The sequence below is a fragment of the Notamacropus eugenii genome, chromosome X (genome assembly GCF_028372415.1).
Source record: "Notamacropus eugenii isolate mMacEug1 chromosome X, mMacEug1.pri_v2, whole genome shotgun sequence".
NCBI classification, from domain to species: Eukaryota; Metazoa; Chordata; class Mammalia; order Diprotodontia; family Macropodidae; genus Notamacropus; species Notamacropus eugenii.
The window spans coordinates 47,136,557-47,164,341 of NC_092879.1; the positions used below are offsets into that span (position 1 = coordinate 47,136,557).

At 40.0% G+C, this 27,785-nt stretch overlaps 1 protein-coding gene across 1 annotated transcript in view; it reads left to right on the forward strand.

Moving 5' to 3' along the window:
* Window positions 1-4,702, forward strand: part of STAG2 (STAG2 cohesin complex component) — a 130,945-nt gene extending 126,243 nt beyond the window's left edge. The window contains exon 34 of the mRNA XM_072625877.1: window positions 2,783-4,702. Coding sequence (XP_072481978.1) covers window positions 2,783-2,806 — 24 coding nt within the window. The 3' untranslated portion in view covers window positions 2,807-4,702. The remainder of the gene's footprint in view (window positions 1-2,782) is intronic.
* Window positions 4,703-27,785: the final 23,083 nt, after the last annotated feature.

The window sequence follows — 27,785 nt, forward strand, 5'->3', positions numbered from 1 at the left end:
TCTTCATTTCCTCATTATCACCACATGATGGCAGTAGGTCAACATTATGTGGTTAGGTACTTTTAAAAATGGTGAAATTTTTTTTCAAATTAAGACATTGATTTAATTATTTCAAGGTACTTGTGTAGCATTTTCACAATTTCACCCCAAGTTTTACCAATGAAAAATTATAATGTAAACTTCATTAAGCAAAACAAATCTATTTTGTGTTTCTATTCTAGTTTATGAAATGCTTTCTTTCTGGTTTTAGTTTTGCTGCAATAGAGAACTGGATTTTTTAAAATATCGATTTGAATTTCTGTCCTCTTATATTGCCCTGACCTTTTTATAACTCACTTTTGGAGATGGACTTTTTTTTTAAACATGTATAACAAGGATATTTGAATAACAAGGTGCTTGAAATATGCAGCATGAAACATTAAGTCATTCTACTTATTATTGAGGTTTTTCTTAAAAAAATAAATTCTTTGATGTTTTAAACAAATTTTCACGTCAGCCTTTTTAACATTTTTTTAGAATATCTTCTGCTTCTGGGATCATGTGTAGACACTGATATGAAAATTGAAGTTTGAATTCTTTGCTTATATGTATAAACTTGTACTGAAGGCACTGATAATGATCAAATATGTCATCACCAGTGACTTGTTGCTTTTAAACATCTCTGTAGAAATAAATTTACAATTAGGGAATGGGAACTAAGGACATCTTTGTATAGTGGAATTTTTTAGAGTAATGGAGTTAAATTCTACCAGTCAGTCAAGTTTCTACTGTAACAAGTTCTTTTATCTGATCCCTACTTCCAGGGAACTTGTAATCTACATAGCAAACAATTAGAAAGCAACACAGATATTATGTAATAAAATACTATAATACTTTTAAAAAGTATGTGAGGGAATTAGCATGGCATAATGCAATAAAAGTTACACTAGACTTAGGATCTTTACTAAGACACAAGGCTTCTCATCTGTAAATGAGGAGGTTAGACTATTTGATCTCTCAGGTTTTACAGCTCTAACATTCCATGATTCTCTCTTCAGACTGATGTTATTTGTTTTCCTAATGAAAATGAGAGAAAAAAACCGAAAAAAGAGTTCCTACCTGGAAGGTGATATAAAACTGAAAGCAATATACTTCTGACTATACCACAGTTTCCCACAGGCAGTCCTGAGGTCATTGTAAAACAGTTCTTAGATCTATTCTAATGAAATACTAGCATCAACTAATATAAAAAGATTTTTTTAGCAGATTATTTTTAAGGTGTCCTATTTTTAAATATATGCAACCTACCATCTAGAAGTGTTGTGACATTGCCTTTTTCCTCCACATACAGGTCAGCCCTTCTTAGATATAATTCCAAGATAACTTTTTTTATGTGTGTGTATATTCTTATTTAGCTATAAATCCTTGTTTGAACAAGCCTGTTTTGGGTTAAAAAAACAAGGAGACATTGAGAACAAGGTTCCTTGATGATTTCTGCTTTTTCTTCATCAAAATTGTCTGTAGAGCAATATTGCTAAAATACCATTGCATTACAAAGAAGATATAACATAGCAAAGGTATTCCCATGTCCCAGTGCCTAGTCCATGGAACCAGTGCTTGATTCATCTATTGTTAGCCTGTTAAATACAACAAAGATTCCTGCATACATGTTCTGTATATAAAACCTTAAGTACTCTTGGCATTATTATTGTAGCTAATTTTGACCCATCTGGATTGTAACCACAAAACCAAAGTACCAGGAAAAAGAGAGAATGATGCATTTTTTCCTTCCCCTACAGAGTTCAAAGTACTTAGTTTTCTTTTTTAATTCCTTACAGATATGTCTGGAGTCAGTATCTTCCTTAGTCTCATAATGTCATTATTCTAGGGAAATAATTTGAATGCCTCATGGACTTCATTGTGATGGTACTTAGTTTTTCTGATTCCAGCTGTAATCCTGAATCCTGACATGAATCTTGACCCATTCAAGTTTGTCCTATCTTTCTACTGGACCAAAAAGATGATTCTTTCATTTTAACTTTACTGGCAGAATAAATTTTTAGTGAATTTTTAGTGAATATTTAACAAAAACCCAGACTCCTCCTCTTCCTTTAAAAGAAACGTACTTCTGCCCCTCTGCTATTCTCTTTAGTTGCCTAGTAGTTGGCAACTAACACTGATAAGTTATGAGATTGTGTTTGTAGTGACTATTCTTTTCCCAGAACAAGGGTTCTTAACCTGGAATGGGGGAAAGTAAATGTTGGATTCCCTAAGAAATGTAGGATTTCCTTCAGTTATTTCCAAACATTATTCTGAGGAATCCCTAGGCTTCACAAGACCATCAAATGGTTTTTCATGACACAAAAGAGGTGAAGAACCTCTGCCTTGGAAGTCTTCTCTTTGCTATGTGCCACATGCTTGCTCTTTGATAGTTGTACAGCTTTGATAGTTCTACAGATTTGAGTACAGCTAGTGCACTGGAATCAGGTCCTCACTTTTTTTCCTCTATTCTGTATGAAAGTGAACCTGAGATGAAGCAAAATATTAACTTTTATTTCAATGTCTTTGAGTCTTCTTTCCTTAGTTGTACATGTAAGATTAATCCTGATTTTATCATTGCATTCTTGGTAAGAAACAAATGTGCCATTCACAAATAAGTTAGCAAGAAAGATGGGTTATCTCTTGTAGGCCATCATAAACGCTTCATTATGCTGACTGCAAGCCTTTTTTTCTGTTAGTTATATAGAAAAAGTGATCAAATATATGCTTGTTTTTTTAACAATCTCTTTTCCTCTCTCATTAGGTTCTTGGGGTGTCAATGTTTTAATCTGTGGTGAAGTCATTTTCTAAGTGGAAGAGGAAGTTTTTCAATAAAGTTGGGGTAGTAGATACAGTGAAATTCTGTACAGATTTTTCTCTAAGGAGAATGAAACATGCCTACCAAGATCAAGTGCATTGTGAGAGGCAGTTTTGTTTGCCTGAAAAAAAAAAAGAAAAGTAAAGGACAAGTAAACAATTTGAGGATAAGCTACAGTTTTTGTTGGAAAGCAAATATTTTATTTATGTGCTATCAGTTGATTTTGAATCATAAGTATTCCCTCTTGTGTTTAATCTAACCATAATCTGAGAGGTACTTGATAAAGATATGAGTCCTTTTCTCACACATTTATTTAGTGGGTGTACTAAATAATTATAACCTCTGCTGGATTTTTGTTTACATCCATGAACTGAAATGACAGATGGATTAATTTTTCCCATCCTGGGATTGTAGAACAGAAGAGTTTGGCATTTTAAATTTAAATGCTCAAAACTTCAATCAACAGAAGCTTTGTTTTAAGTGCTGTAATCATGGAGAAAAGTAAACTTAAGCAGAACTTTTACAATTTTTTTCACCTAAAATGTATTTTAAGATATTTTTAAAATCCAAAAGCTTCTCTAGCCTTCTCAGAAATATCCAGATGCAGTGAACTGCCAGAAGGTAACCAATCTCAGACATGCTTGCCCATTATCAACCCTGAAAGTTTGCTTGTCCTTTAAGAAAAAAAATGTAATGTTGTGAAATTCCTTCCAGTAGTGCCACTGTATTTTGTCTCCAAATAAAAGAAGCTTATTGTAGTATGTTTGCAGAAAATTCTAAACAAAAATTATACAGCTTATTAGAGTGTGGGAATAGGGAATCTAAATTTTAAATAAAATTATATATATATATAAATTGGTGCTGATTTTATAATTGCGCAGTTTGTTTAGTTTTTTCTTACTTTTAAATTCCAACTTAAAATTATGAGGTTTCAGAAATATATTGAAAGTTTAACAATGTTTAAAAATAGAAAAGCATGAGTGTTCCATGCTTTAAAATGATTTTTAAATTTGTATTTTATATTGTTTTATCTATCTGTCTTTGCAAGCAGTCTTCAGGTTAAAGATACTTCTAACAGGTTACAGTACATTTCCTCTGTATGTAAATTAGATGGGATAATAGAAATTCATAACCCATAATATTCTTTGAAAGCTAAGCTTTAAACTTCATTTTGTGTCCTTTCACAAACAAATCAAACAGAAAGTGGCGACCTGCCATTTTGACATCAACTCATTTTGCTAGGCTTAGGCAGCTAGACATCATTTTAAACAAAATATTAACTTATATTACATAATGTATATTTTTTGTCAGTTGTCTCTCAGTTCTTGAGGTATATTCTTTTAATCATTCCATGCCTTACTATGCTTGCAATACAAGAACATCCCCAGATAGGTGAATTTGAAGAAAGGCTTCCTGTTTTTAGATTCCCAAAAGTAAGCATTGGGCTGTGGTAGCCAAAAACCATATATTATCTAAGGGATTGTGATCAAAGCTAAATATTTTACTAAATCATGGGGCTACTAACCAGCCCCAAACCAGACCTGCCTAACTCACTTTCATAAACAAATATTCTCATGTCTGAAAGTACTGCCTATGTTGTTTTCCACACCACTGCATTTAATAGAGCTGCTGAGAGGACTGTATATATGATTTTAAACTTAAGTTGATTTTTTTTCTCACTCTTGAAAAAGGAGCATTTCTTTGTGAAAGCAGTTCTTACAGCTTTGTTTTCAACCAGCTAAAAATGTTTTATATATTTACCTTAACCTGTTGTCCTCCACATTCTATTGTCCTAATTGTACTGTTTTCTGATTTGTATTTATGTCTTGAGACAGTAACTTTTTGAATAAAAATAAACCTACAGTATGTTGTATGTTTGCTCTTTTTGAATCACATGGGATGGGGGGAGGGCAGCTAAAAGTAAGCTTTATCCTGATGGAAATGTTATGTTTATAGGAATTCTTTTACCATGTCTTTTAAGTGTTTGTTTCAAAGTTGATATAATGTATGGAAAACAGCACTGTTTTATATTTGTAACAAATTGTACAAGTTTTTTAATGTGAATAAAGCACTAATTGGGTTAATAACTTAAAGTAGACAAGCTATGCAATCATGATTGTTTTAAATGTCTTCTAATGTGGGCTAAAGCTGTTAAAAATGACTGCTTTGTGAAATTGTCTCCAAAAAAAGTCATTAACTAACCTGGTTAGTGTTGAAGATATTTCAATGACCTTCAAAGGTAAAATGAAATTTGTTTTAACAAATGAAAAGAGAGTCAACCATAGTGTGACATGATCACTTAGGTTGTAATGATCTATAGTTAGTTATGAAAGGTTGGATTCGCTAAACTGATAGTGAACCTAAAGTGGTAACATGTAAATCATAACTCTTGTTGATGAACATACTAAAAATAAATCAAAACTGTTACTGTCACGTTAAGAAATATTATTGAAAGCACTTCATACATATCACCAAATGGGTATGTTCTTTGTGGCAGGGTCAAGAAACTTTGCCTCTTTTTAAGGAGTCCTGTTGGATTTATGATTTGAGTGATGAACAACTCAACTTCATTCGATAGAAGAGTTTTCAGATGAAGTTAAGAGAGCAAATACAATTGAAAAGGTACAGCTCTTCCTAGGAGGAAGCTAAGTTTTGTGACATTAGCAAGGGAATTTTGGAGATGTAGGCAATTTGGGAAAGAGATGCCAGAGGGATTACTTACTAGTTTTAGTGTGCTAAGAAACCTATAGCAGAGATCTTGGAAAAATTTTGGAATATAAAGAAGATAGTGCATATTGTGTCTCACAGTGCCTGGCACATAGTAAGTGCTTAACAAATGCTTGCTTAATTGAGGTTGAAAAGCTTGCTGGGTCATTTTCTTCTTGAGAAACTGTTTTGTCAGTTTCTAATGCTTTTTAGTGACAAGGGCTACTAGATGGGGAAGGATATTTATGGTAGCATTGATCTTAAGTATTTTATTTTCAAATATCAAATAATTGAACCAAAATGGAAAACAGTCCTTATGAATTTTTTTGAAGTAATGCAACTGTTTTTGAATTGGACTCAGTTCTTGTCAGTAAAGAAGCTCCCAACTCCTCAGAGGATCGCAGAAGTTTTAAAACTAAATTTCCATGCAAGCCTTCCCACTCCCACCCCTCAAAGACGGGCAAAAAACTGAGTGTTCTTGAAAAGTAGGCTACTCAACAGCAGTCAGTTACGTACTGGAAACAGCAAACATAAAATGGTAAGACATAAAATAATTTATAAGAATGATTCTTAGCTATTTGTTATATTTCCCTTGTCTGCTCAATTTGGTCTCAAGTTTTGAATGTAAATCACTTGATTAAACTGAGTTAGAAGTCATCATGTATTAAAGATATCTCAGTTTTGTAAATTTGCTTTTGCCCAATTTTAGGCATATTTATATTGTTTACAGTTGGTTTGGGGGAAGTTCCAATTCAAAGTCAATATTCTCCTTATTAGATTTCAGTATTCTTATAAAATTGTGGCCATCTTAGGACAAAAGTATCTTCCTACAAAGGAAACAAGTTAATATTTAGAAATGGGATTTTAAAAAATGTGTGCATTTTTATGCCCTATACAAAAGCTTGATTTCGTAGAGCCTGTTTTATGTACAGGACACTAATTTGGCAGAAATGAAAATTTTGTGCAACAAAAATGTGTTTTTACAATCTAAACATTAAACCTATTTTAGGTTAATTTTTACTTTCCTTTTATTCTGTTAAACCATTATCTTTGTTCTCCTTTCCCAAGGTTTTCCCTTTCTGGTAATTTAGAGAATAACATTCTTGATATCTTTGTGTAGGTGTTATTCCTCAAGTAATTTTGAAAACTTTTTTGTGGTTGAGCTTTTGAAAGTTCACGTAACATGGATTTTCCATTTTTCCACACGAAGGTTTTCATAAAGATATTTCCTCTCGAAGAAATGGCTTTATGGGAGAGCAAAGGATATTTCTCAGATAGTGTTTCCTTACAAAAGGGTTGGCGTCTTGTCCATCCATAGTTTCTTGTTCCTTTATTTTATCAGACTTCATTGTTATCTGCTACTAAAAATCCGTAGTAGTCATATATGGTGACCTTCAGTTAGCTGATCTGGCTTGGCCAGCTGTCTTACTGCTTTATTAACTGACTCTCTTCTCCTCCCCTACTCCATCTATTTTCTGCCATGCTTTTCTTTTTTCTATTTTTAATGGGTCATCTAATGATATTTTGGAGAAGAAATTTCATTACATGAAAAAAAAAAGTTTTCTGATTGTTGACCCATTCGCAAATGTATGAACCCTTTGCTAAATTCCCAACAGTGTAAGACATCTGTGAGGTGCCTAAAATGTTTTTCCAGTTTTCAGCATTTAAGTAATATACATATCATATGTATGATCTCATTCCGCTTCAGAAATGAAAGGGTATGTCTGTCCCCTAGTTTGCAGAGGCTTTATACTGTTCTCAAGTCCAGGAAGAGCCTTGCTAGCCTTCCACCTAGTGTGCCACTCCTTGATCAAACAGATTAAGGACCACTTTAGGATTTTTTTCCCCTCTTTTTGTTTTTCAATTAAAAGGCATTTATTTTCTTTTCTGTCCCCACCATTAAAAAAACCCTCATAAAATATGCATCAGATTTCCACTTGTCAACATTTCTAAAATGTATGTCTTAGTCTATGTCTTGAATCCACCTCTTCAGGAGAGTCAGTAACATAGTTTGTCATCAGTCTGCTGTAATCATGATTGTTCACTATATTGATCAGAGTCCTTATGTCTTTCAAAGTTTTTATTGTATAAATTGTTGTCTTGGTTCTGCTTACTTCACTCTGAATCAGTTCATACCAGACCTTCCTAGGTTTCAGCCTATAATTTCTTAAAGCACAATCTTTAGTTTCCTGCTCTTTGTCATTTATGAAAAGCTTTTATAAATATTTTGGAACAAAAAGGAAAACTTTACCGTCACCTGCTGGCAATTTTGACACTGAAAATTACCTCCCCCTCCCCCAAGGTTTTTGCCTGGGTAGGCAAAACATTTTTTTGTTGTACAACGGCTAACACACTTGTGACATCTGGGTGACTTTAGGCCATAACTGCTGAGACAGCCACCCTGATTCCCTCTCCTCTTTCACTGAAGCCATTAGAATGCCGAATGCCTGCCTGAAGACAATAGAATAGAGTGGATAAATTATCTTTCCAGGTCCCTTTGAGCTCTAAATACAATTCTAACTAATGTCGCAAGTTCCTACAAATCTCCAAAGAGGATTTTAGAAAGCAGACTGGATATTGTTGATCCTTTTCATGCTCCCCCTTTTGCTTTTTTAAAAATGAAAATATTTTTATTCCAATTGCATGTAAAGATAGTTTTCAACATTCATTTTCATAAGATTTTGAATTCCAAAAATTTTTTCCTTTCCCTACCCCCTCCCCAAGACATCAAGAAGTCTGATTTTAATCCAAGAACTGCCTTACATCAGGGACCCGGAAGGGTCCTGTGCTAGAGATGTGGTTGCCTTCAGGCACCAAATTGAAAACTTTTTGTCTACTTTGAATTTTAAAAGGGGCCAATTACCAAAACTGGTTTCTGTTTTCAGGATGAAAGGTCAGGGTGAAAGCCTTAGTCTATTTAGGAGAGACGACCAACAGAACAGGCCATGTCATCTAAATATAAATATGTGAAGGTGAGTACAGATCATGTAACACGATTCAAGGAAAATGAGGGTAGGATTATACTAGTCTTTGGGGTGATTCTCAGGAAGATTTCGATAATGCAATAGTTTGAGATTGGAACCTTTTAAATTTGTTGCAAATCTTGCTAGGGGTGGGGTAGAGAGGAAAGGGGGAAGTAGAATACCGAACTTTGGTAAAACTGGCATGAAATTTATTTTTGAAAGACCTGGTAGAAGGGAATGAAAGGACCTAGGTTCAGATCCCACCTCTGCCACCAAGGTCACCTTATGCAAATCTCTTCACCTCCCTGAGTTCAAGTTTCATTATCTGTCCACTGAGGTTCTTTCCACCTGTAGAACTCTGATCTCCTTGACCCCTTACCTCTCCTACCATACCCCTCCAGCCCAACCAGCTAGATATTTTACCTATATAATAATAGCTTGTGGTAGCCAGCACTCTCCTCGTGTTGGTGAGGTGGGACCATCCCAACCCTGTGTAACCCTGTGTAAACAGCTCTTTACAAGCACTTTTAAGTGTTAGCTATTTTGTTGGTAAGGGAAAGACCTTGGAGAGGCCAAATGATCTAATCTGGACTTGAACCCCTAGTACTGAGTTCTCACTAGAACAGTACAAAATAACGGCTCTTGTAAAGACAACTGAAAAGCTTAGGAACTCTGATCAACGCAGTCACTGACCATAATTCCAAAGAACTGCTGAAACTTGATGTCCATTGCCAGATGAAGAAATGTTGATGAAGCTTATTTTCATTGCCCCCTCCCCCCCCCTTTTGGGGGGGGGAGGGATGGGACATGGATAATGCAGGAATTTATTTTACATGACTATACATGTTTGTGATAGGCCTTTCTTGCCTTGGGCCAGGGGTGGGGTGGGGTGGAGTTTAGAGTTGAAAATAAAATTGAATTAAGTACTGGGTTCTTTGCATTAAACCATGCTGAAATCTAGCTGGCATTCCATTCTTGTTAGCAAATCTAGTTTATATTCGGATGGTAAAAGATTTTAAAAGCTTATTATGCCAACTTTCCTAGATCACACTTGCCTTTTACCACTTCAATTCAATAAACATTTATCAAGCATCTACTAGATGCCAGGCACTGTGCTAAACGCTGGACATATAAAATGACAAAAGACAGTCTGTGCACTCAAGGAGCTCACAATCTAATAGGGAAAACAACACGTGTATCTGTGTGTGTGTGTGTGTGTGTGTGGTGGGATTTTAGTTGGGAAGGCAGGGCCGTCAGCAGTTGGGACAGATGAGGGGTCCACATATGGGAGACAGCCAGAGAATGGGATTGCTGGGACAGCAGAGTGATTTACCCCAAACAGTGAGTGGTGGTTCAGGGACTGGCAAGCAGGGAAAGTTTTTGGCCACTTGGTACCTCTCTGCAGTCCATCTGCATGGGAATATTAGTAATTCTCAGAAAATGTAAACTCATGACATGGGGTTTCTTGGGAACCAAAATATGAGAGCTTTTAAAATAGATTCTGCTGTGTTAACAGTTTCTCCTAGCTGGGAGGAACTGCAGAGGCCATTTAGTCTGACCTATAGCTAAATTAGAATCCTCGCTACAATATATCAGTTAAGTGCTTGATCTCCACTGAAGAGGAACCCAATATTTTCCCAAGTGACCCATTTCAACTTCTGGATGGGAAGCTTTGCCTGATGTCATTTACAGGTTATCTTTAACTCAGCAGACATGCCTGAAAAGTTACAAATATTGTCAATTGCCTTTTCATAAATTGAATCCTATTTTCACTTTAAGTAGGGGAAAGCCCTGGTTCTAGGCTTAGGTTCAATTTCCCCCTGGCACCACTTACTAACTACGTGACCTTGGACAAGTCACTGAATTACTCTCAGCCTCAGTTTCCTCACATATAAAAAGAAGGGGCCATTGGACTAGATGGCCTCCGAAGTCCATGCTACCTCTAAATCTACTATCTGAGTTTTCCTTGGGAACTGTTCTTTGTTCCTGTTGGTTCTAAAGTGGCCCCAGCAGTGTGCTCTTCTCACTCTTGAGCTTGCCATTCCTTTGCCACATTCCTAACCTAATCAATACTTAGCATTCTTACCAAGAGGAATGCTGCTGGTGAATCTTTTCATAATGTGAACTATCCCTCTCTTGATCCAGAATGGAGAGAGTACTCTGTAAACCGAGGGGGGTGAACTAGAAAGGTTCCTTGGCAGCTCAAAATCCTGCCATCTACTTGTTTTGTACATTTATATGGCCGTATTTTGCAGTTTGTGAAAGCAAAACCCACCTGTAGTATCCTGTAAAGAAGTGTACCTTGCTAGGTCGGCTCTAAGTAAGAAGAACAGATGGTGTCTTGGGGTCTGCAACTTCTTCCCCACCCCCACCCCTTCAGTTGTGGAAGGATTGGGGCAAGTGGGCCTTCCGATGGGCTTAGTATATCACACACACAATTATCATTTGTTACCTCGGGTGATAGTTCCAAGAAACAGAGATGTGCCTCTTTTCAGCTGCAGTTAAACCACAGTTTTGGAGTGATTGCAGCTCGTGATCTTCTTACATCTTCCTTAGCATGTTGTTTTCACAGCTTCAGATTCTGCCTGTTTAAAAAAAATAGTTTCAAAAATGAGTCTAAAACCACATCCACCTGGTTTCCTTACTCTTCATAGTAAGTGGCACTTATCGATACTGAGACTTCTGGGGCTGCCTGTGAACCTACTGGCAAGGTCCCCTTGGAGTCCGAATGATGACTATGAACTTTGTTACTCATTTTCTTCATTTGTAGAATGGAGAGGATAACGTTTGCACTAAGGATTTTTTGAAGGCAGGTGGAAAGAGTACTGACTCAGGAGTCAGAAGATCTGTGTTCAAATTCTGGTATTTGTATGACCTTGGAAAAGATACTTCTCTCAGGGCCTCTTTTGAGGGAGTTGGACTACTAGATGACCTCTGAGGTCCCTATGAGCTCTACATCTGTGTGAATTCTGATCTTCTGAATATGATTTAGCAACCTTAGAGCAGAGGTTCACCTTTTTTGTGCCCATGGACTTCTTGGGCAGTCCAGTGAAGCCTATGCACCCTTTCTCAGAACAGTGTTTTTGCAAATGCATAAAATACAATGCAGATGATTACAAAAGAAACAAAGGTTAGTGAAAATAATCACACACACCCTCAAATCTATCCATTGACCCCAGGTTGAGAACATCTGCCTTAAAAGTGTTGTGTACAGATCAGCTCTCATTTGGATATCTCTGTTGTTACCAACTTTCTCAAACCTACCAACAGTTCACACATTCTCCAGCTCTCCTTTTTCAGTAGGTACCTTAATGCCCTTTATTGATTTTGGATCTTGGGAGCTGGCTTTTGGTACTAATCACCAAGTAGATGGGAGGGGAGATAATGGGAGCCTATCTTGGCACAGTTTTGCTGGCAGATCTCCTTCCTAGTTGAGCAAAGATCAGTACTCTTTCCCTCACATTTCCTCTAAGCTTACCTCAACACCCTGAACTCCTTCTCTCTGTTCCAAGACTTCCAGGTACATATTTGGCCCAGGGTGATAGAAAGAGTCCCAGACTTGGAATCAAGAGACCTGGGCAGTTAATCAATTAACAAGAACTTATTAAGTAAGCACTTTGTGCTATGACCTGGGATATAAAGGTCCCTCAGGGAGCTTGCCTTCTAACATGTAAGGTACATTTGAGACTCAAAGGAAGCGGCTAGAAGATAACCTTGGGGAGGAAGGCACAGTGTTTACTACCTACATGACCTTCCACAAGTCCCTTTCTTTGAGCCCATTTCCGTCTTTGTAAAATCAGGGGTTGCAACTAGAGGATCCCCAAGCTTGAAATTCTTTCAAGTTTGGGATGTTTGGGGAGAGCTTAGTATTGACTGCTACTTTTGAACATTTTATGAAAACAGAAAACATTTACAGTTTAAAATGCAAAGGAAGTTGAAAATAGCGTTTTCAGATGGCAGTTGAAATTGTTTGGATCTTATTTTCATAATTACATAAAACATATTTGCTCATTGGGAGATGAGGATTTCAAGATGCATAACATCTGATTTTTTAAAAATAAAAAAAAAAAATCCGAACTCTGGAATTAAACCACAGCCTTTCATTGCCTATATTTTTATGTAAAAATGAATGCTTGTCCAATTGAGCTGAAGTAGAAAGGAACAGACTCTCATACTTTTACACAATCACTATGTTCCTCTAAGGTTGTAGGGAACAAACACTTTAGAACTGAGGTGTTTTCAATCCAAAAAGTATTATTTAAACACCTACTAGAAAAAGAACGAACAATTGAATTGAATTGAAACCAGGAGCTATGTTTTAAACCGATTGAGTTAGTTGATGAGTCATTGATAAATTTAATACTAAAAAGATAGAGAAAATGGAAAATAACAAAATTACAAATAAAAAGTAGCAACCGCAAGATACACAAAAGAAATTTATAATATTAGGGAATACTACTCATAGTGGTAGCTTAACATATTATAGGATTAAAAGGAAATAGATTCTTTACAAAAATATGAATGACCAAAGCTAAAGTAAGAATTTAGTGATTTAAATAGACCAAGAAGAATTAAGATGTTATCAAATGAGTACCACACTAAAAAACCTGACCTAAATGGGCTTGTAGCTGAATGATTTCAAATATTCCAATAAATAATTCCAAATAAATAATCTCTATATTTCATAAATAGATAAAGAGAATATTTAATAAACACTGTGTCAGACACTATGTTAAACACCAGGGATACAAATACAAGTCTGTAAGGCAATCTCTACCCTCCAGGAGCTTACCTTCTAATGGGAAAAGACATACAGAAGAGCTGGAAAGTGGAAGAGGAGGTATTGGATATGAGTGGCAATTTGGTGTGGAGATGACTAGGAAGTGTTGTGTAGTCCTGTTGCTGTATAAGACAAAAGCTCATCTCTTGGAGCCCAGGGTGTTTCGAAGTATGGACTTCAAGGTTACCCTTGGCTATAGTGTAAGGATGATGGCTGGAGTGGAGGTGATGTGGTTTGGAGTTTGTACCTGGGAAGTGATTATATATTATTCATAATTGTAGAGAAAGGTGATACATTACCTGAAATAGTGCCCTACTCCTTTTTCCAAATGAGTCAGGCAGGGTAGTCCCGGGGAAAGAATATTGGTTTTGCTACTTATGTGGCCTTATACAAGTCACTTCCCTTCCCTGGGCCTCAGTTTTCTCCTCTATAAAATGAGGTTATTGCACTAGATTCCCTCTGAGGTCCTTTCCAGTCTTAGATCTAGGATACTATAGTCCTACTTTGGGGGTCTATAGAAAATAATGGAACAAGGAAATTGGTAAGATTTTCTTATTTTGTTGATTCCTACACATGTGGGCAATTACTCTCTAATTTACTATCTCACTCAGTAGTGAGGCCTTTCCAAACATTTGTTTGTATTTGTGCTGCTGAACCAAGTTGGAAAAATCATTAACTGTGTTAACAGAATTCACTATAACTTTGTTACATAATCTCAACTGGACCCTCACTGCCTCTAGACAATCTTTATTCCATCCTGTCTTCTCCAACAAATTGTTCCATCATTCCCACTCTCTTATCTTCAGTCTTTCTCAATTGGCTGTTTTCCTACTGTCTACAAACATTCCTTTATCTTCCCCATTCTCAAAAACCCTCACTTGTTATATCCATTGGTACTAGCTATAGTCCTATATCTCTCTTCCCCTTTGTAGCTAAACTCTTTGAGGACACCTACAATCAATTCTTCTACCATTCAACCTCCCAGTAACCTAGATTCACAACCTAGGTGTGAATCTCTCACTATCCCTCACCCCACCTAGCCAATCAGTTGCCAAGTTCTGTTGATTTTTTTTCTTCACATTTTTTTAAATATACCCCCTTATTTCCTCTGATACTGCCTCCACCCTGGTGCAGGCCTTCATGTCCTCTAACCTGGATGTTTGTAAAAGTCTTCTACTTGGTCTTCTTGCATCAAGTGTCTCTCCACTCCGTGCTGTCCTTCACTCAACTGTCAAATTGGTTTTTCCTAAAACACAGCTCTTTCCATTTCTAACCCTTGTTCATTCAAATCCAGTAACTCCCTATCACCTCTAGGATCAAATAGAAAATCTTCTGTTTGGCTTTTAAAGTCCTTCATAGCATGATCTCTCTCTAACTTCTAGTAATCCTTTCTAGTAATCTTACACCATCCCTCCTCACCCCCACTATATATTCTGTGATCCAATGACACTAGCCTCTTTGCTGTTTCTAGCACAAGATACCCCATCTTCCAACTCTGGATTTTCACTGGCTGTCCTCCAGGTCTAGAATGCTCTCCCTCCTCATCTCTGCTTCCTTCAGGTGAAGAATCACATCTTCTACATGAAACCTTTCCTAATCCACCTTAATTCTAGTGCCTTACTTCTGTTGATCCTCTCTAATTTATCCCGTATATGACTTGTTTGTATTTAATTGTTTGCATGTTGTCTCCCCATTAGACTGTGAGGTCCTTGAGATCAGAGACTGTCTTGCTTTTCTTTGTATCCTTGGTGCTTAATATAGTGCCTTGCACATGAGGTTTTGTTTTCAAGAGAGAACCAATGACACCATAGGGTTATATCTTGATCCATAGGTGAGTTGGATTTAAATGGGGCAGAGTTATCAGCCTGGCTCTCTCTTCCAGAGTCTTCAAAGTTCAGTGGCAAGACAAAAGTCAGGACAGTTGTCGATGGCCCAGGATGCAGTGGATGACTCTGGCATCTTCCATGTCTGACCAAACTCTAAGCCCTCCACAGTACCTTCGTTAGGCATCTTAATGGCCATTGGAACAGATTGTTCTCATCCAATCATTCTGCTAGGGGGAAGTCTTCATATGCTTGGGGTAGACATCCCACTACCTCACTGACAGGTGTGTGGCTTATTGGTTACACTCAACCTGGTTTAACCCATCTGCTGAAATGGTTTACCAGGGTGTGTCCACTGCTCATGCCACAGCTTTTTAGTCAAGGTGAGAGTTGAGTGCCAAGTGGACACCAAAGGTGAATGAGCAGCCCTGAAAATGGCTCAGTAAGCCCTCACACCAGAGATGCTAGTCTTCCTGAACACCCCATAAACCTCAGGAGGTGCTTATTAAATGCTTTTTGACGACAACTTTTTTATGATTAACCACTATACCCAGAAAAATAAGGCTACAGACACAGGCACAGAATTTATCTTAATGAGGTTTATGGAAGGATATTCTTTCCAGCCAGCAGAGGTCTCAGGAAGTCTGGAGATGAGAAGTCAGGTCATCAGGTCTGTGTTGGATCTCTTCCAGCCATGGGAGCAGCTCAAATGCCCACAGTTTCAGATCAGCTAGTGCGGAAGGGAATTGGGAATGATGGTAGTTTCCCAAAGTACTAGTGGGGGATTATGACATCACAGATTGGGTGACAATCAGTTAGCAAATATTTGTTTAGCAGCTGTTAATGTGCTAGGTACTGTACTAGGCATAGGGTATACCAAGGCAAAAGAAAAACTATCCCTACTTCCTGCTTGTCATTTATTACAGCACAATAATATTCCATGACAATCCTATACCACAACTTGTTCTGTCATTCCCCAAATTGATGGCAATCTCCTCAATTTTTAATCCTTTGCCACCACAGAAAGAATTACCACAAATATTTTTGTACATATAAGTTCTTTTCCTTTTTCTTTGATCTCTTTAGGATACAGATCTAGTAGTGTTATTGCTGGGTTAAAGGATATTCACAGTTTGACAGCCTTTTGGGCATAGTTATAAATTATTTTCTAAAATGGTTGAACCAGTTCACACCTCCACCAACAGTGCATCATTGCCCGATTTCTCCATTTCTCCTCCAGCATTTGTCATTTTCCTTTTCTGTTATGTTAGTTAATCGAATAGATGTGAGGTGGTATCTCAGAGTTGTTTTAATTTATTTCTCTAATCAATAGTGATTAGAGCATTTTTTCATATAATTATAGATAGCTTTGATTTTTTTTGTCAGAAAACTCTCTGTTCATATTCTTTGACCATTTATCATTTGCAGGATGACTCATATTCTTATAAATTTGACTCAGTTCCCTATATATTTGAGAAATGATGGCTTTATCAAAGAAACTTTCTGTAATTTATCCCCCCTCCTCAGTTTTCTGCTTTTCTTCTAATCTTGGCTGAATAGGTTTTGTTTGTACAAAACCTTTTCAATTTAATGTAATCAAAATTATCTGTTTTATATCCCATATCTCTATCTCTTGTTTGGTCATAAATTCTTCACATCTCCATAGATCTGACAGGTAAGCTATTCGATGCTCCCCTATTTTGCTTTTGGTATTGCCCTTTATGTCTGAAAATCAGGGGTGGGGAATCTGTGGCCTTGAGGTCACATGTGACCCTCTATGTCCTCAAGTGTGGCCCTTTGACTGAATCCAAACTTCACAGAGCAAATCCTCTTAATAAAAGGATTTGTTCTGTCAAACTTGGACTCAGTCAAAGGTTGCACCCAAGGACCTAGCAGGGCACATGTGGCCTCAAGGCCGCAGGATCCCCACCCCTGACTAACTCATGTACCCATTTTGACCTTATCTTGGAGTATGTAGCTTTCTTAAAACTCAAAAGACCCATATAATAATGTAAAAAAGTGCAGAAAAAAGCCTTTGATAAAAACCCTACACTCATTCATGGTAACTACTAAAAAGTAGGGAACAGTGATTATTTTTCCTCAACAGTATAAAATAATCCACCTTTAAGTGACAGCCAACATCATATACAGTGAGGGGATATTAGAAAATTCTCACCAAGAATGGGCAAAAACAAGGACATCACCTTTCACTACTTTTATAATATTTGACACAATTCTAACATTTGCAATAAAAGAAGTAAAAGATATTGGAGGGATTAACATTGGAAATGAAGAGGTAAAAATATTGCTATGTGTAGATGACATGATAGTGTACCCAGAAATTCCAACTGTTTCAACCAAAAAATTATTGGAGACAATGATTGAGTTCAGCAAAGTTGAAGAATATAAGATTAATCCACAAAAATGATTTACATTCTTATGCTAGCAGTAAAGTTTAAGAAAACATCATAAAAGAAGCCCCAGTTAAAAATCATAGTCTATCAGATATTTGGGAATTAACCTACCTAGAAATAAACAGAACCAGAGAAATTATTAGCTAGACCCTCAATCTTTATGCATGGATTGGATTAGGGAGCAGGGACAGGGACTGTAATGAAGAAACCTCATCTACCAATACAGACCAGCATCCTCTGTGCCACTTTGAGCATTAGAGAGCTGCCTAGAGCATGGAAGGGCTTGGGGGGCGGTGTTTAGTGACTTGGCCAGGGTCATGGCTAGTATGTGTTAGATCCACTCTATTATGAGGCCTTCTCATGGGTTGGATTAATACAGTAAAATGACAGTACTCCCCAAGTTAATTTATATATTTTACCAATCAAAATACCAAGGGTTTTTTAATAGATCAAGACAAAAATAATATTATTTAAGAGTCATACTTGAAAAGGAATGTGGAAATATGACCAATGTGGAAATATGTTTAATACAATTGTACATGTATAGCCTGTATCAGATTGCTTGTTGTATTGAGGAGGAGGAGGTCGGGGAGGGAAGAAGAGAGAAAAATAATTTGGAACTCAAAATCTTATAAAAGTGAATGTTGAAAACTATCTTTACATGTAATTGGAAAAAACAAAATACTATGAAGTGGAGGAGTGGGAAAGTTAAGTGAATAAAAGGGATCTTGTACTCCCAGACTTTAAACTATATTACAGAAAGAGTTATCAAAACTATCTGATTTTGGGGAAAAAGAGAAATAACTTAAATTCAAACAATTTTTTTCTTTCTCACCACTCACAAGAATCTCGCCTCTCATCTAGACTATTGCATTAGCCTCCTAATAGATCTCCTTGCCCTCTCCAATCCATCATCCACACAGCTGCCAAAGAATAGTTTTACCTGGGGGGAGCAAATGTAAGTGCGTATCATTGGCACTGAAAAACCTCCCCCACCTGGATCCATTTCCTTCTTTCCATTGTCATTACATATTACTCCCTTCCATGCACTTTACAGTTCAGTCAAACTAATTTACTTCCTGTCCCTCACACGGGAAGCTCCAATTGCTACCTGGGCCTTTGTGTTGGCTGTCCCCCATGCCTGAAAGTTCTCTCTCCTTACCTCTCCTCTTACAACACCTAACTTCCTCCAGCACCACCACCATGCAGGATTTCCATAGTTCCACATACCTCCTTCTGTAAAGTTATCTTGTATTTGCTTTGTATATGTTTTGTGTATCCTCCTATGTGTACATATGTATATGTATATAGATCTGGGAGGCGAAGGCCCTCTGGGTTTCTGGCCAAAACAGAAACAATTGTTATCTACATTCATTCTGAGCCAATCAGTGCCCAAAAAGTGACCAAGTAGGGCTTGGTCTGAAACCAGAGTGATATGGGTTAAGGGTGATCTTTAAGAGAAAAAACCAAACCCCCAAAAAACTTTCAGAGATCAAAATTTACATTGTCTTTGAGCAAAGCACCATCAGTCAAAGGTATGATAGCCTATGTGGAGGGAGAAGAAATAAATAAATAAGTAAAGAAAGGAAGAAGGAAAGAAGGAAAGGAGGAAGGAAGGAAAGATGGAAGGAAGGAAGGAAAGAAAGAAGGAAGGAAGGAAAGAAGTAAGGAAGGAAGGAGAAAAAGAAAGCCATGCTGCCCAACTGGCAGCTTGGTGCCTAGGGGCCAGCTTCTTCTTTATTCACAGAGGTGGTTGTCCTTTGTCCTTGAAGAGGACCATGACCTACCATGTATTTCTTTTCCAAGAGGCCATTCTTTGTCTCATTTTTTAAAGCCCTAATCATTGAATGGGTGCTGCCTCAGTCAAACTGAGACCTGTTAAAGACCTTGAGAAGGCCAAGGCCCCCCACTGTTTCGTGGGCCATCTCCAGTCGTCCTGATGGGTATCTGGCCACTGGACCCAGAGGGCGCTGGAGCAGAAAGTGAGGCTGGTGACTTTGCACAGTCCTCCCTCACTGAAATCCCATTCACTTGCATGTCATGGCATCAATTCCCTCAAGTCCTGCTCCTCTTCCAGAATGAAGGACAACCAGCAGTAATGTATATATAGGAATACATATTCTGTCCCTCCTCATTTGCACCTCCTGACTTCCCTGGCCTCATTCAAGTTCCAGCTCAAATCCCATCTTCTACAAGAAGCCTTTCCCAATCCCCCTCTATGCTAGGGCCTTCTCTTTCTTGATTATCTCCAGTTTTCCTGTAGATTGCTTGTTTGTCCACGATTGTTTGCACGTTGTCTTCCCCACCGGACCCCCTTTAGCTCCTGGAGAGCAGAGACTGTTTGTGCATGCCCAGGGCTTGGCACATGGTGGGTGCTGAATAAATTTTGGTTGACTGACTGAGGGATACATTGTCTATCTTGTAGAACATAAGCGCCTTGAGGCCAGAGGCTGGTTCACTTTTGTCCTTGAATCCCCAGAGGCTGTCACTCTATTTGACACCTAGTCCTCAGTGGAGATGCTTGTGGGTTGACTGACTGGTCCCCTACTTGGTCTCCAGTTCTTTCTGAAACACACATACTGGCTGTGCGACCCCTGGGAAGTCCATGAAACTGTGCCTCAGGCATCCCTTTTAGGGAGGAGTTGTGTACCCTGGATTTCCCTACCTGAATGCAACCACAAGTCCAGATGGGTAAACAAAGAAATGTGTGTGTGAGTGTGAGTGTGAGTGTGTGTGAGTGTGTGTGTGTGTGTGTGTGTGTGTGTGCGGGCGTGTGTGTGTGTGGGTGAAAGTGTGAATTGTGAAATAGAGCCAACAGAAGCCCTGGGAACCGCCAGCAACTGAAATGTCTAGCTATGGGAAGAGGTCAGTTTACACGGTGTGGTCCAAGTCCGACACGTCACGGGCGCTGACGACGAGCCATAGAGAGAACGCAGGAAAGACCTCTCTGAAACGTGCCATTGTCTCTCGGGAGGCAGCGTGGCCCAGGGGAACGAGCGTTGGCTTGGAGTCGCCAGCGTGGCTCGAGTTCGACGCTGGCCCTTCCCCTGGTCTTTCTCTCTCACCTGTGTGGCCTTGGGTAAGCCACTTAACCTCCCGGGCACCCCAGCGTTTTCCTTCTCCCTCCTCCACAAAACGAGGAAGTCGCATCGAGGTGACCTCGGATGTCTGTCCATCCATAGGTATTTTGTTCACCCCCCGATCCAAGTGGAGCGGGAAGAGCCGGCGCTGCATTCGGGCCCTTTGCACACGTGAAGTCAACGGTGGAAGGATCAATGGACAAAAGGCAGCGAGTCAGCGAGCTGAGTGAAAAGGGGGCGTGACGTGTCCAGTATCACCAGCGTTGTCAGCAGTTCGTTGAAAGCCAATAGCGGCGTCGATGGGCGTTGAAGTAGCTGGGTTGACGTGGAACGTTCATGCCTAGGTTTGCTTTGGAGAAGGGTTGAGAGACTTCTGAGAAGCAGTAGGGGGCGCTGGAGGGGCCCTTGAGCTCCCCCAGTGGTCCCGGGCATGCTCAGAGCAGAAAGAGGAGCTCAGCTGTTTGGGCCACCATAGGTCAAAGGTGGTTCCCGGGCCACTGCTTCTCCTTTGGATGGCCGTGGGAGGTCACCATTCCCGATCATCCTTTCGGGACTTTGGCCCACCTCAGAGCCCTTCCTGCACGGAGACAGTGGGAGGGAAGAGACGGTGAGATAAAGCAAGGAGCTGGCATGTGATGGGGCCTGGGCTCGGGGGAGCAGGGGCAGGCAGCGGGGAGGGGGGAGGGGGGGGGCCTGGCCGTCCACCCATCAGGCCTGGCTTGGGACCAAGGCTGGGTCCCCGAAAAAGGCCCCGGGGAAAATGTGGCTCCCATTTCTGAGGACCGTTTCAGCTGCCTTGGGGCCAGCCTGGCCTTGGCTAGGCAGCCAGCATCACTTTTCCCTTTCTCAGTCCCCCACTCCCCCACCCCAAGGTCTCTAAACCCACATCCTGAAGCTTTAGAAAGAGCCCTGAGGTGAATCCTGCTGTCAGTGGAGTCTTTGGGAAGCAGTTGAGTTCCCTCTGTAACCCCTAAGGGAGATGGCCGTGGGTCACCGCCTTTCCTGATCCTGGTGGTGGCCCCCAGGCGGGGCCATGATGCAGCCCCTCAGCCCTTAGATGGCTCTGTATTTTATAGGTCTTCGATGCATTTGGCCTAGGATATGTGGTACCTGTCCCAGGTTTCTGGGTGGGGCTACTCTGGTGAGACTGGGAGCAAGCCCTTTGAAGGCAGGAGGAGCCCCATCTTATCTCCCGCAGAGCCTGGGGCATGATAAATGTTTTTTCCATTTCGTCAGTCTTTAACTCAACTCCCCATCTCCTTAGGGCCTAACATGGTACCCTCCCCACTGGAGGTGTGACAGAAGTGTTTGGGGAAGAAGCCCAAGAAACTGTGGGCCCACAGCGTTTTGTTTTTCAACTACTAGTCTATGGCCTGTCCACCAAGCACACCTGTATTTTCTCAGTTGCAGAATGCACTCACCCTTAGAAGAATCTTCCTACGATTTCCAGAATTTGGCTGCCTTCAAGGCTGACATGTTGAAATCTTCCATTTTGGCTCTCAACCCAAAAAACCCTCTAAACTGAGGAGTTTGGAGGTCCCTGAGATGCAATCCAGTTCTACATCTATGCACCTTGCTCACTTTCAATTTCAGGCTCACATTTTCCTCTTTTAGTAAATATTCCTGATCTGTGTCTCAGCCCTGAGTGGCAGCCCTGGGGTGATGAGGAGGAAAGCTGGCTGGCGTGATGAAGCTGGTGGAGGCTCTGGAGAGGGAATTTTACTGGCAGATCTCAGCATATAAGAGTGCTTTGTAGTTGCTCTCAGACCAGAGGCAGGTCAGAAGAGGAGTAAACTCCTCTGCCTTGATTGTGCCATGTTGGAGGAACTGAGAACTTACAGGACCCCAGAGTATACCCTCCTCTTGACAAAGGACTCTAAAGGTAAGTAACTGGCTGGGAAAATGCCCCCCAAAGGGAAAAAGAATAACACAATAGAAGGATGCTTTCTTGGTGAGCAAGTATTTTGTTCCATCCTTTCAGATGAGGAGGAATAATGCATACCATCAGAGGAAGACCTAAAAGTCAGGGCTTCTGCATCCAAAACCTCCAAAATAAATATGCAGTGGAAAATAAGGTTCAAAAGCTCACTGAACAAAATAGTTCTTTAAAAATTAGAATGGAGCAGATGAAAGCTAATGAATTTATGAGAAACCAAGAAATTACAAAACAAAACCAAAAGAATGAAAAAAATAGAAGACAATGTGAGATATCTCATTGCAAAACAACTGACCTTGAAAATAGATCCAGGAAAGACAATTTAAAAATTATGGGAGTACCTGAAAGCCATGATCAAAAAAAGAGTGTAGACATCATCTTTCATGAAATTATCAAGGAAAACTGCCCTGATATTCTGGAACCAGAGGGTAAAATATTGAAAGCATCCACTGATCACCTCCTGAAAGATATGAAAAGAGAAACTCCTAGGAATATTGTAGTCAAATTCCAGAGTTCTCAGGTCAAGGAGAAAATATTGCAAGCAGCCAGAAAGAAACAATTCAAGTGTTGTGGAAATATAATATGTGTTATACAGGATCTGGCAGCTTCCACATTAAGGGATCAAAGGACTTTGAATATGATATTCCAGAAGTCAAAGGAACTAGGATTAAAACCAGGAATCACCTACCCAGCAAAACTGAGTATAATACTTCAAGGGAAAAAATGGTCATTCAATGAAATAGAGGACTTTCAAACATTCTTGGTGAAAAGACGAGAGCTGAATAGAAAATTTGACTTTCAAACACAAGAATCAAGAGAAGCATGAAAAAGTAAACAGCAAAGAGAAGTCATGTGACTTACTAAAGTTGAACTCTACATTCCTACATGGAAAGATAATATTTGTAACTCTTGAAACTTTTCTCAGTATTTGGATAGTTGGAGGGATTATACAAATAAATAATATATATATATATATATATATAGAGAGAGAGAGAGAGAGAGAGAGAGAGAGAGACAGACAGAGAGACAGAGAAAGAGAGAGAGAGAAAGCGAGCACAGAGTGAGTTGAATAGGAAGGGATGATATCTAAAAAAATAAAATTAAGGGGTGAGAGGGGAGTATGATGGGAGGAGAAAGGGAGAAATGGAATGGGGCAAATCATCTCTCATAAAAGAGGCAAGAAAAAGCTTTTTCGATGGAGGGGAAAAGGGGGAGGTGAGAGGGAAAAAGTGAAGCTTACTCTCATCACATTTGGCTTAAGGAGGAAATAACATGCACACTCAATTTGTTATGAAAATCTAGCTTACAGTACAGAAAAGTAGGGGAGAAGGGGATAAATGGAGTGTGGGGGGGATTATAGAAAGGAGGGCAAATGAGAGGGGGGTAATTAGAAGTAAACACTTTGGGGGAGGGATAAATTCAAAAGAGAATAGAATAAATAGGTGGGCAGGATAGGATGGGGGTAAATATAGTTAGTCTTTCACAACATGACTATTATGGAAGTCTTTAGCAAAACTACACATATATAGCCTATATTGAATTGCTCACCTTCTCAGTGGGGATGGGTGTGGAGGGAGGAAGGGAGAGAAGTTGGAACTCAAAGTTTTAGGAATGAATGTTGAGAATTGTTTTTGCAGATACTTGGGAAATAAGAAATACAGGTAATGGGGTATAGAGATCTATCTTGCCCTACAAGAAAAGAGAGAAGAAGGGGATAAGGGATGGGAGGGGTTTGACAGAAGGGAAGGTAGATTGGGGGAAGGGACGATCAGAATGCACGGTGTTTTGTGGTGGGGGGAAGGGAGAGATAGGGAGAAAATTTGAAACTCAAAATCTTGTGGAAATGAATGTTGAAAACTACAAATAAATTGGAAAAATTTTAAAAAAATAAAATGAATGAAAAAGAAAAAGAAAAAAAAAAGTAAATATTCCCTGATGACCACCATTCATAGAACTCCTTTTATCCTGGGTACTTTTTGGGCTGTACTACTTTGATATCTAGATAATGTATGTACATATATATATATCTCCATCTCAATCCATCTGTATGTATATACACAGATGATTACTAGAAGAATGCAAGTGGACCATCACATCTGTTCCAAACTTGCAGTACCTGCTGCCCACACTGAGCTTGCCAGACCACCTTGCCTTTCCCAGCAGCATTATTTGGGGCTCAATGAGGCAGTCCTGCACACTCAGAAGAGTTGGGACAGATATGAGTGTTGCATAATACCTAAAATGGAACCTGTAGGTAGTGTGAAAGGTTGTGTTTCATGGGAAAGTGAATGGTGACTTTGGGTAAAGCACATCAGTTCCATGGCCCTCTTAGGGCACTTCCAGTCCCACATCTATGATTCTGTGTGTAACCTTGGCTAAGTCACATCTCCTCCTTTTCTGTTCTTATCTGTAAAATCAGGGTTTGATCAGATCTCTCAGTCCTTTGCATTTCAAGATTTGGGATCCCATGACCTTGTAGTTTTCCCCTAATGGCATGACATTATTTTAACAATCTCTATCTCATTCTGTAGATAGAGTTGTCTCAGGAATGGCACGTTATCCTCTAGCCATATCTGAATATAGGACTTCTGTCCCCATTCCCCAAAAGGGAGTAGGTAGAAACTGCTCTACAGATTGTGGTCAACTTGATCATGGTGAGATGTTTGGTTAGTTGGTCTTCAGGGACCTATTCTGAAGCTAGGACAGAGTGGAGACTGGGACCTCGATTCCTCAGTAGAGAAGGCAAATTGAGAGGCATGAGGAATCAAAATGTGTGGGAACTACAGAAAGTAAGAGGGTGGCAGAGCAAGGGGCAAGTCCAGGAATAAAGCACCTGTCATATAGCAGAGTTGGGAGGGCCTTTTGTGGCCTTATGTGTACAGGAATCCTCTCTATAGCATCCCAATGAGAAGGAACCCAACACTGCTGCAGGTGATCCATTCCACTTTAGGGTAATAACTTATTTCTAGGAAGTTTGTCCACATAGGGAACCTAAATCTGCCTCTCTGCAGCTTCTACTCAAGGCTCCAAAATGAGAGCTGTTCATTAATGACTGCTAACACTTCTCATTTCTTTGCCTGGGAACTGACACAAGACTTAGTCTTAGAGACTTGCCTAGTGTAACTATCCAGGCTCACACAGCCAGAATGTAACAGAATTGGGAACTGAACCCAAGTTTTCTTGATCCAAGGCCTGTTCACTACTAGTACGACATGCTGCTGCCTCTCTGTAAGTATTTTTAGCATGATTTTTATAAATGAGGAAATTGAGACAGAGTTTAATTGCCTGGGCCTCAAAGCTAGTCAGTGATTGAGTTCACATTCGGTGTTCAAGGCCAATGAAAACCTTACTGCCACTCACCTGCTGCCAATATTAGATGAATACTTGTTGGTAGATTTGTCCCAGGTGGAAAGAAGTGGTCATGGAAGGACTCTCAGCCCTGGGGGATTTTCAGAAGTCAGTCCTTCCTCCAAGTGAATCTCCGGACTTAATGAAAGCATATTTAGGCCAAGCCTTACAAGCTTCAGAGGCTGGGGGATAGGGAGGCACCAAGGAATTGCTGTGGTTACAGGACTGGGGTCACCCCTGAAGAAGTACCTAGCTTCAACACCTCTTCTTCTACTAGACACCTATGTGACCTTGGGCAGGTAATTTCACTTTTCTAGGGGTTACTTTTTCCTCTGTAAAATGAGAGGTTTGGACTAAAGGCATTTGAGATCCAGATCTCAGCGTGTCTGACCTCAGAGGTTCCATCTAGCATGGCTTTGAACTTCCAGAAGATACGTATATGCTAACAATTATCATTCATTTTGTGGAGGTTTATTTCTGGTCTGGTGAGAATGAATGCAAAAAGCAAGGGGGAGTGGTAGAGGCAGGGAATTGGGCCCTGTTAACTACTTCCTTTTTCTCCCCTCAGAAGCATAACTACCATCCAGGTGGTTCTAGCCTCCCCCTCCCCGAGGAGGGCATTGGAAATGAGCTTCTTTGTTCAAAGAGTAAGGGGGCCCTTTGGAAGATTGGCTAAAAGTCGTGTGTGTGTTTGCGTGTGTACGCTTGCCTGTGCGTGTGTGTTTGCCTCTGTGTGTGTGCATTTGCGTGTGTGTTTGCATGTGCACACGCGTTTGCCTGTGTGTGCGTGTTTGCCTGTGCGTGTTTGCCTGTGCGTGTTTGCCTGTGTGTGTTTGCCTCTGTGTGTGTGCGTTTGCATGTGCATTTGCCTGTGTGTGTGTTTGCCAGTGTGTGCGTTTGCCTGTGTGTGTGCGCTTGCCCCTGTGTGCGTTTGCCCCTGTGTGTGTGTTTGCCCCTGTGTGCGCGTTTGCGTGTGTGCGCGTTTGCGTGTGTGCGCGTCCCTGTGTGTGTGTTTGCCTGTGTGTGTGCGTTTGCATGTGTGTGTTTGCATGTGTTTGCCTGTGTGTGCACGCGTTTGCCTGTGTGTGTGCGTTTGCATGTGTGTTTGCGTGTGCGCGCTTGCCTGTGCGCGTGTTTGCCTCTGTGTGTGTGCATTTGCGTGTGTGTTTGCATGTGCACACGCGTTTGCCTGTGTGTGCGTTTGCCCCTGTGTGTGCGTTTGCCCCTGTGTGCGCTTGCCCCTGTGTGTGCGTTTGCGTGTGTGCGCACACGTTTGCCTGTGTGTGCGTTTGCATGTGTGTTTGCGTGTGCGTGCGTGTGTTTGCCTGTGTGTGTTTGCCTCTGTGTATGTGTGTTTGCCTCTGTGTGTGTGCGTTTGCGTGTGTGCGTTTGCCTGTGTGCACACGCGTTTGCCTGTTTGTAGCTCTGCTCTTGCCTACTTGTACTGGGTTTGAGGGAGAACATTCACAGGCATTCCCTCTGCTCTGCCTGTGAGAGTTCCTTCTTTTTTTAAAAATTTTAACTATTTAATTTTTGGTTTTCAACATTCATTTCCACAAGATTTTGAATTTCAAATTTTCACCTCATCTTTCGCCTCCCCCCACTCCAAGATGGCATGCATTGTTATCACCCCTTCCCCCAGTCTGCCTTCCCTTCCATCACACCTCTCCCTTTTCTCATCCCCTTTCCCTTTCTTGAAGGACAAGATAGATTTCTATACCCCACTGCCTGTATGTTTTGTTTCCCAGTTGCATATAAAAACAATTTTTAACATTTGTTTTTAAAATTTTGAGTTCCAAATTCTCTTCCATGTTCCTCACCTACCCTCATTGAGAAGGCAAGCAATTCGATATAGGTTATACCTGTGTAGTTATGTAAAACACTTCCATAATAGTCATG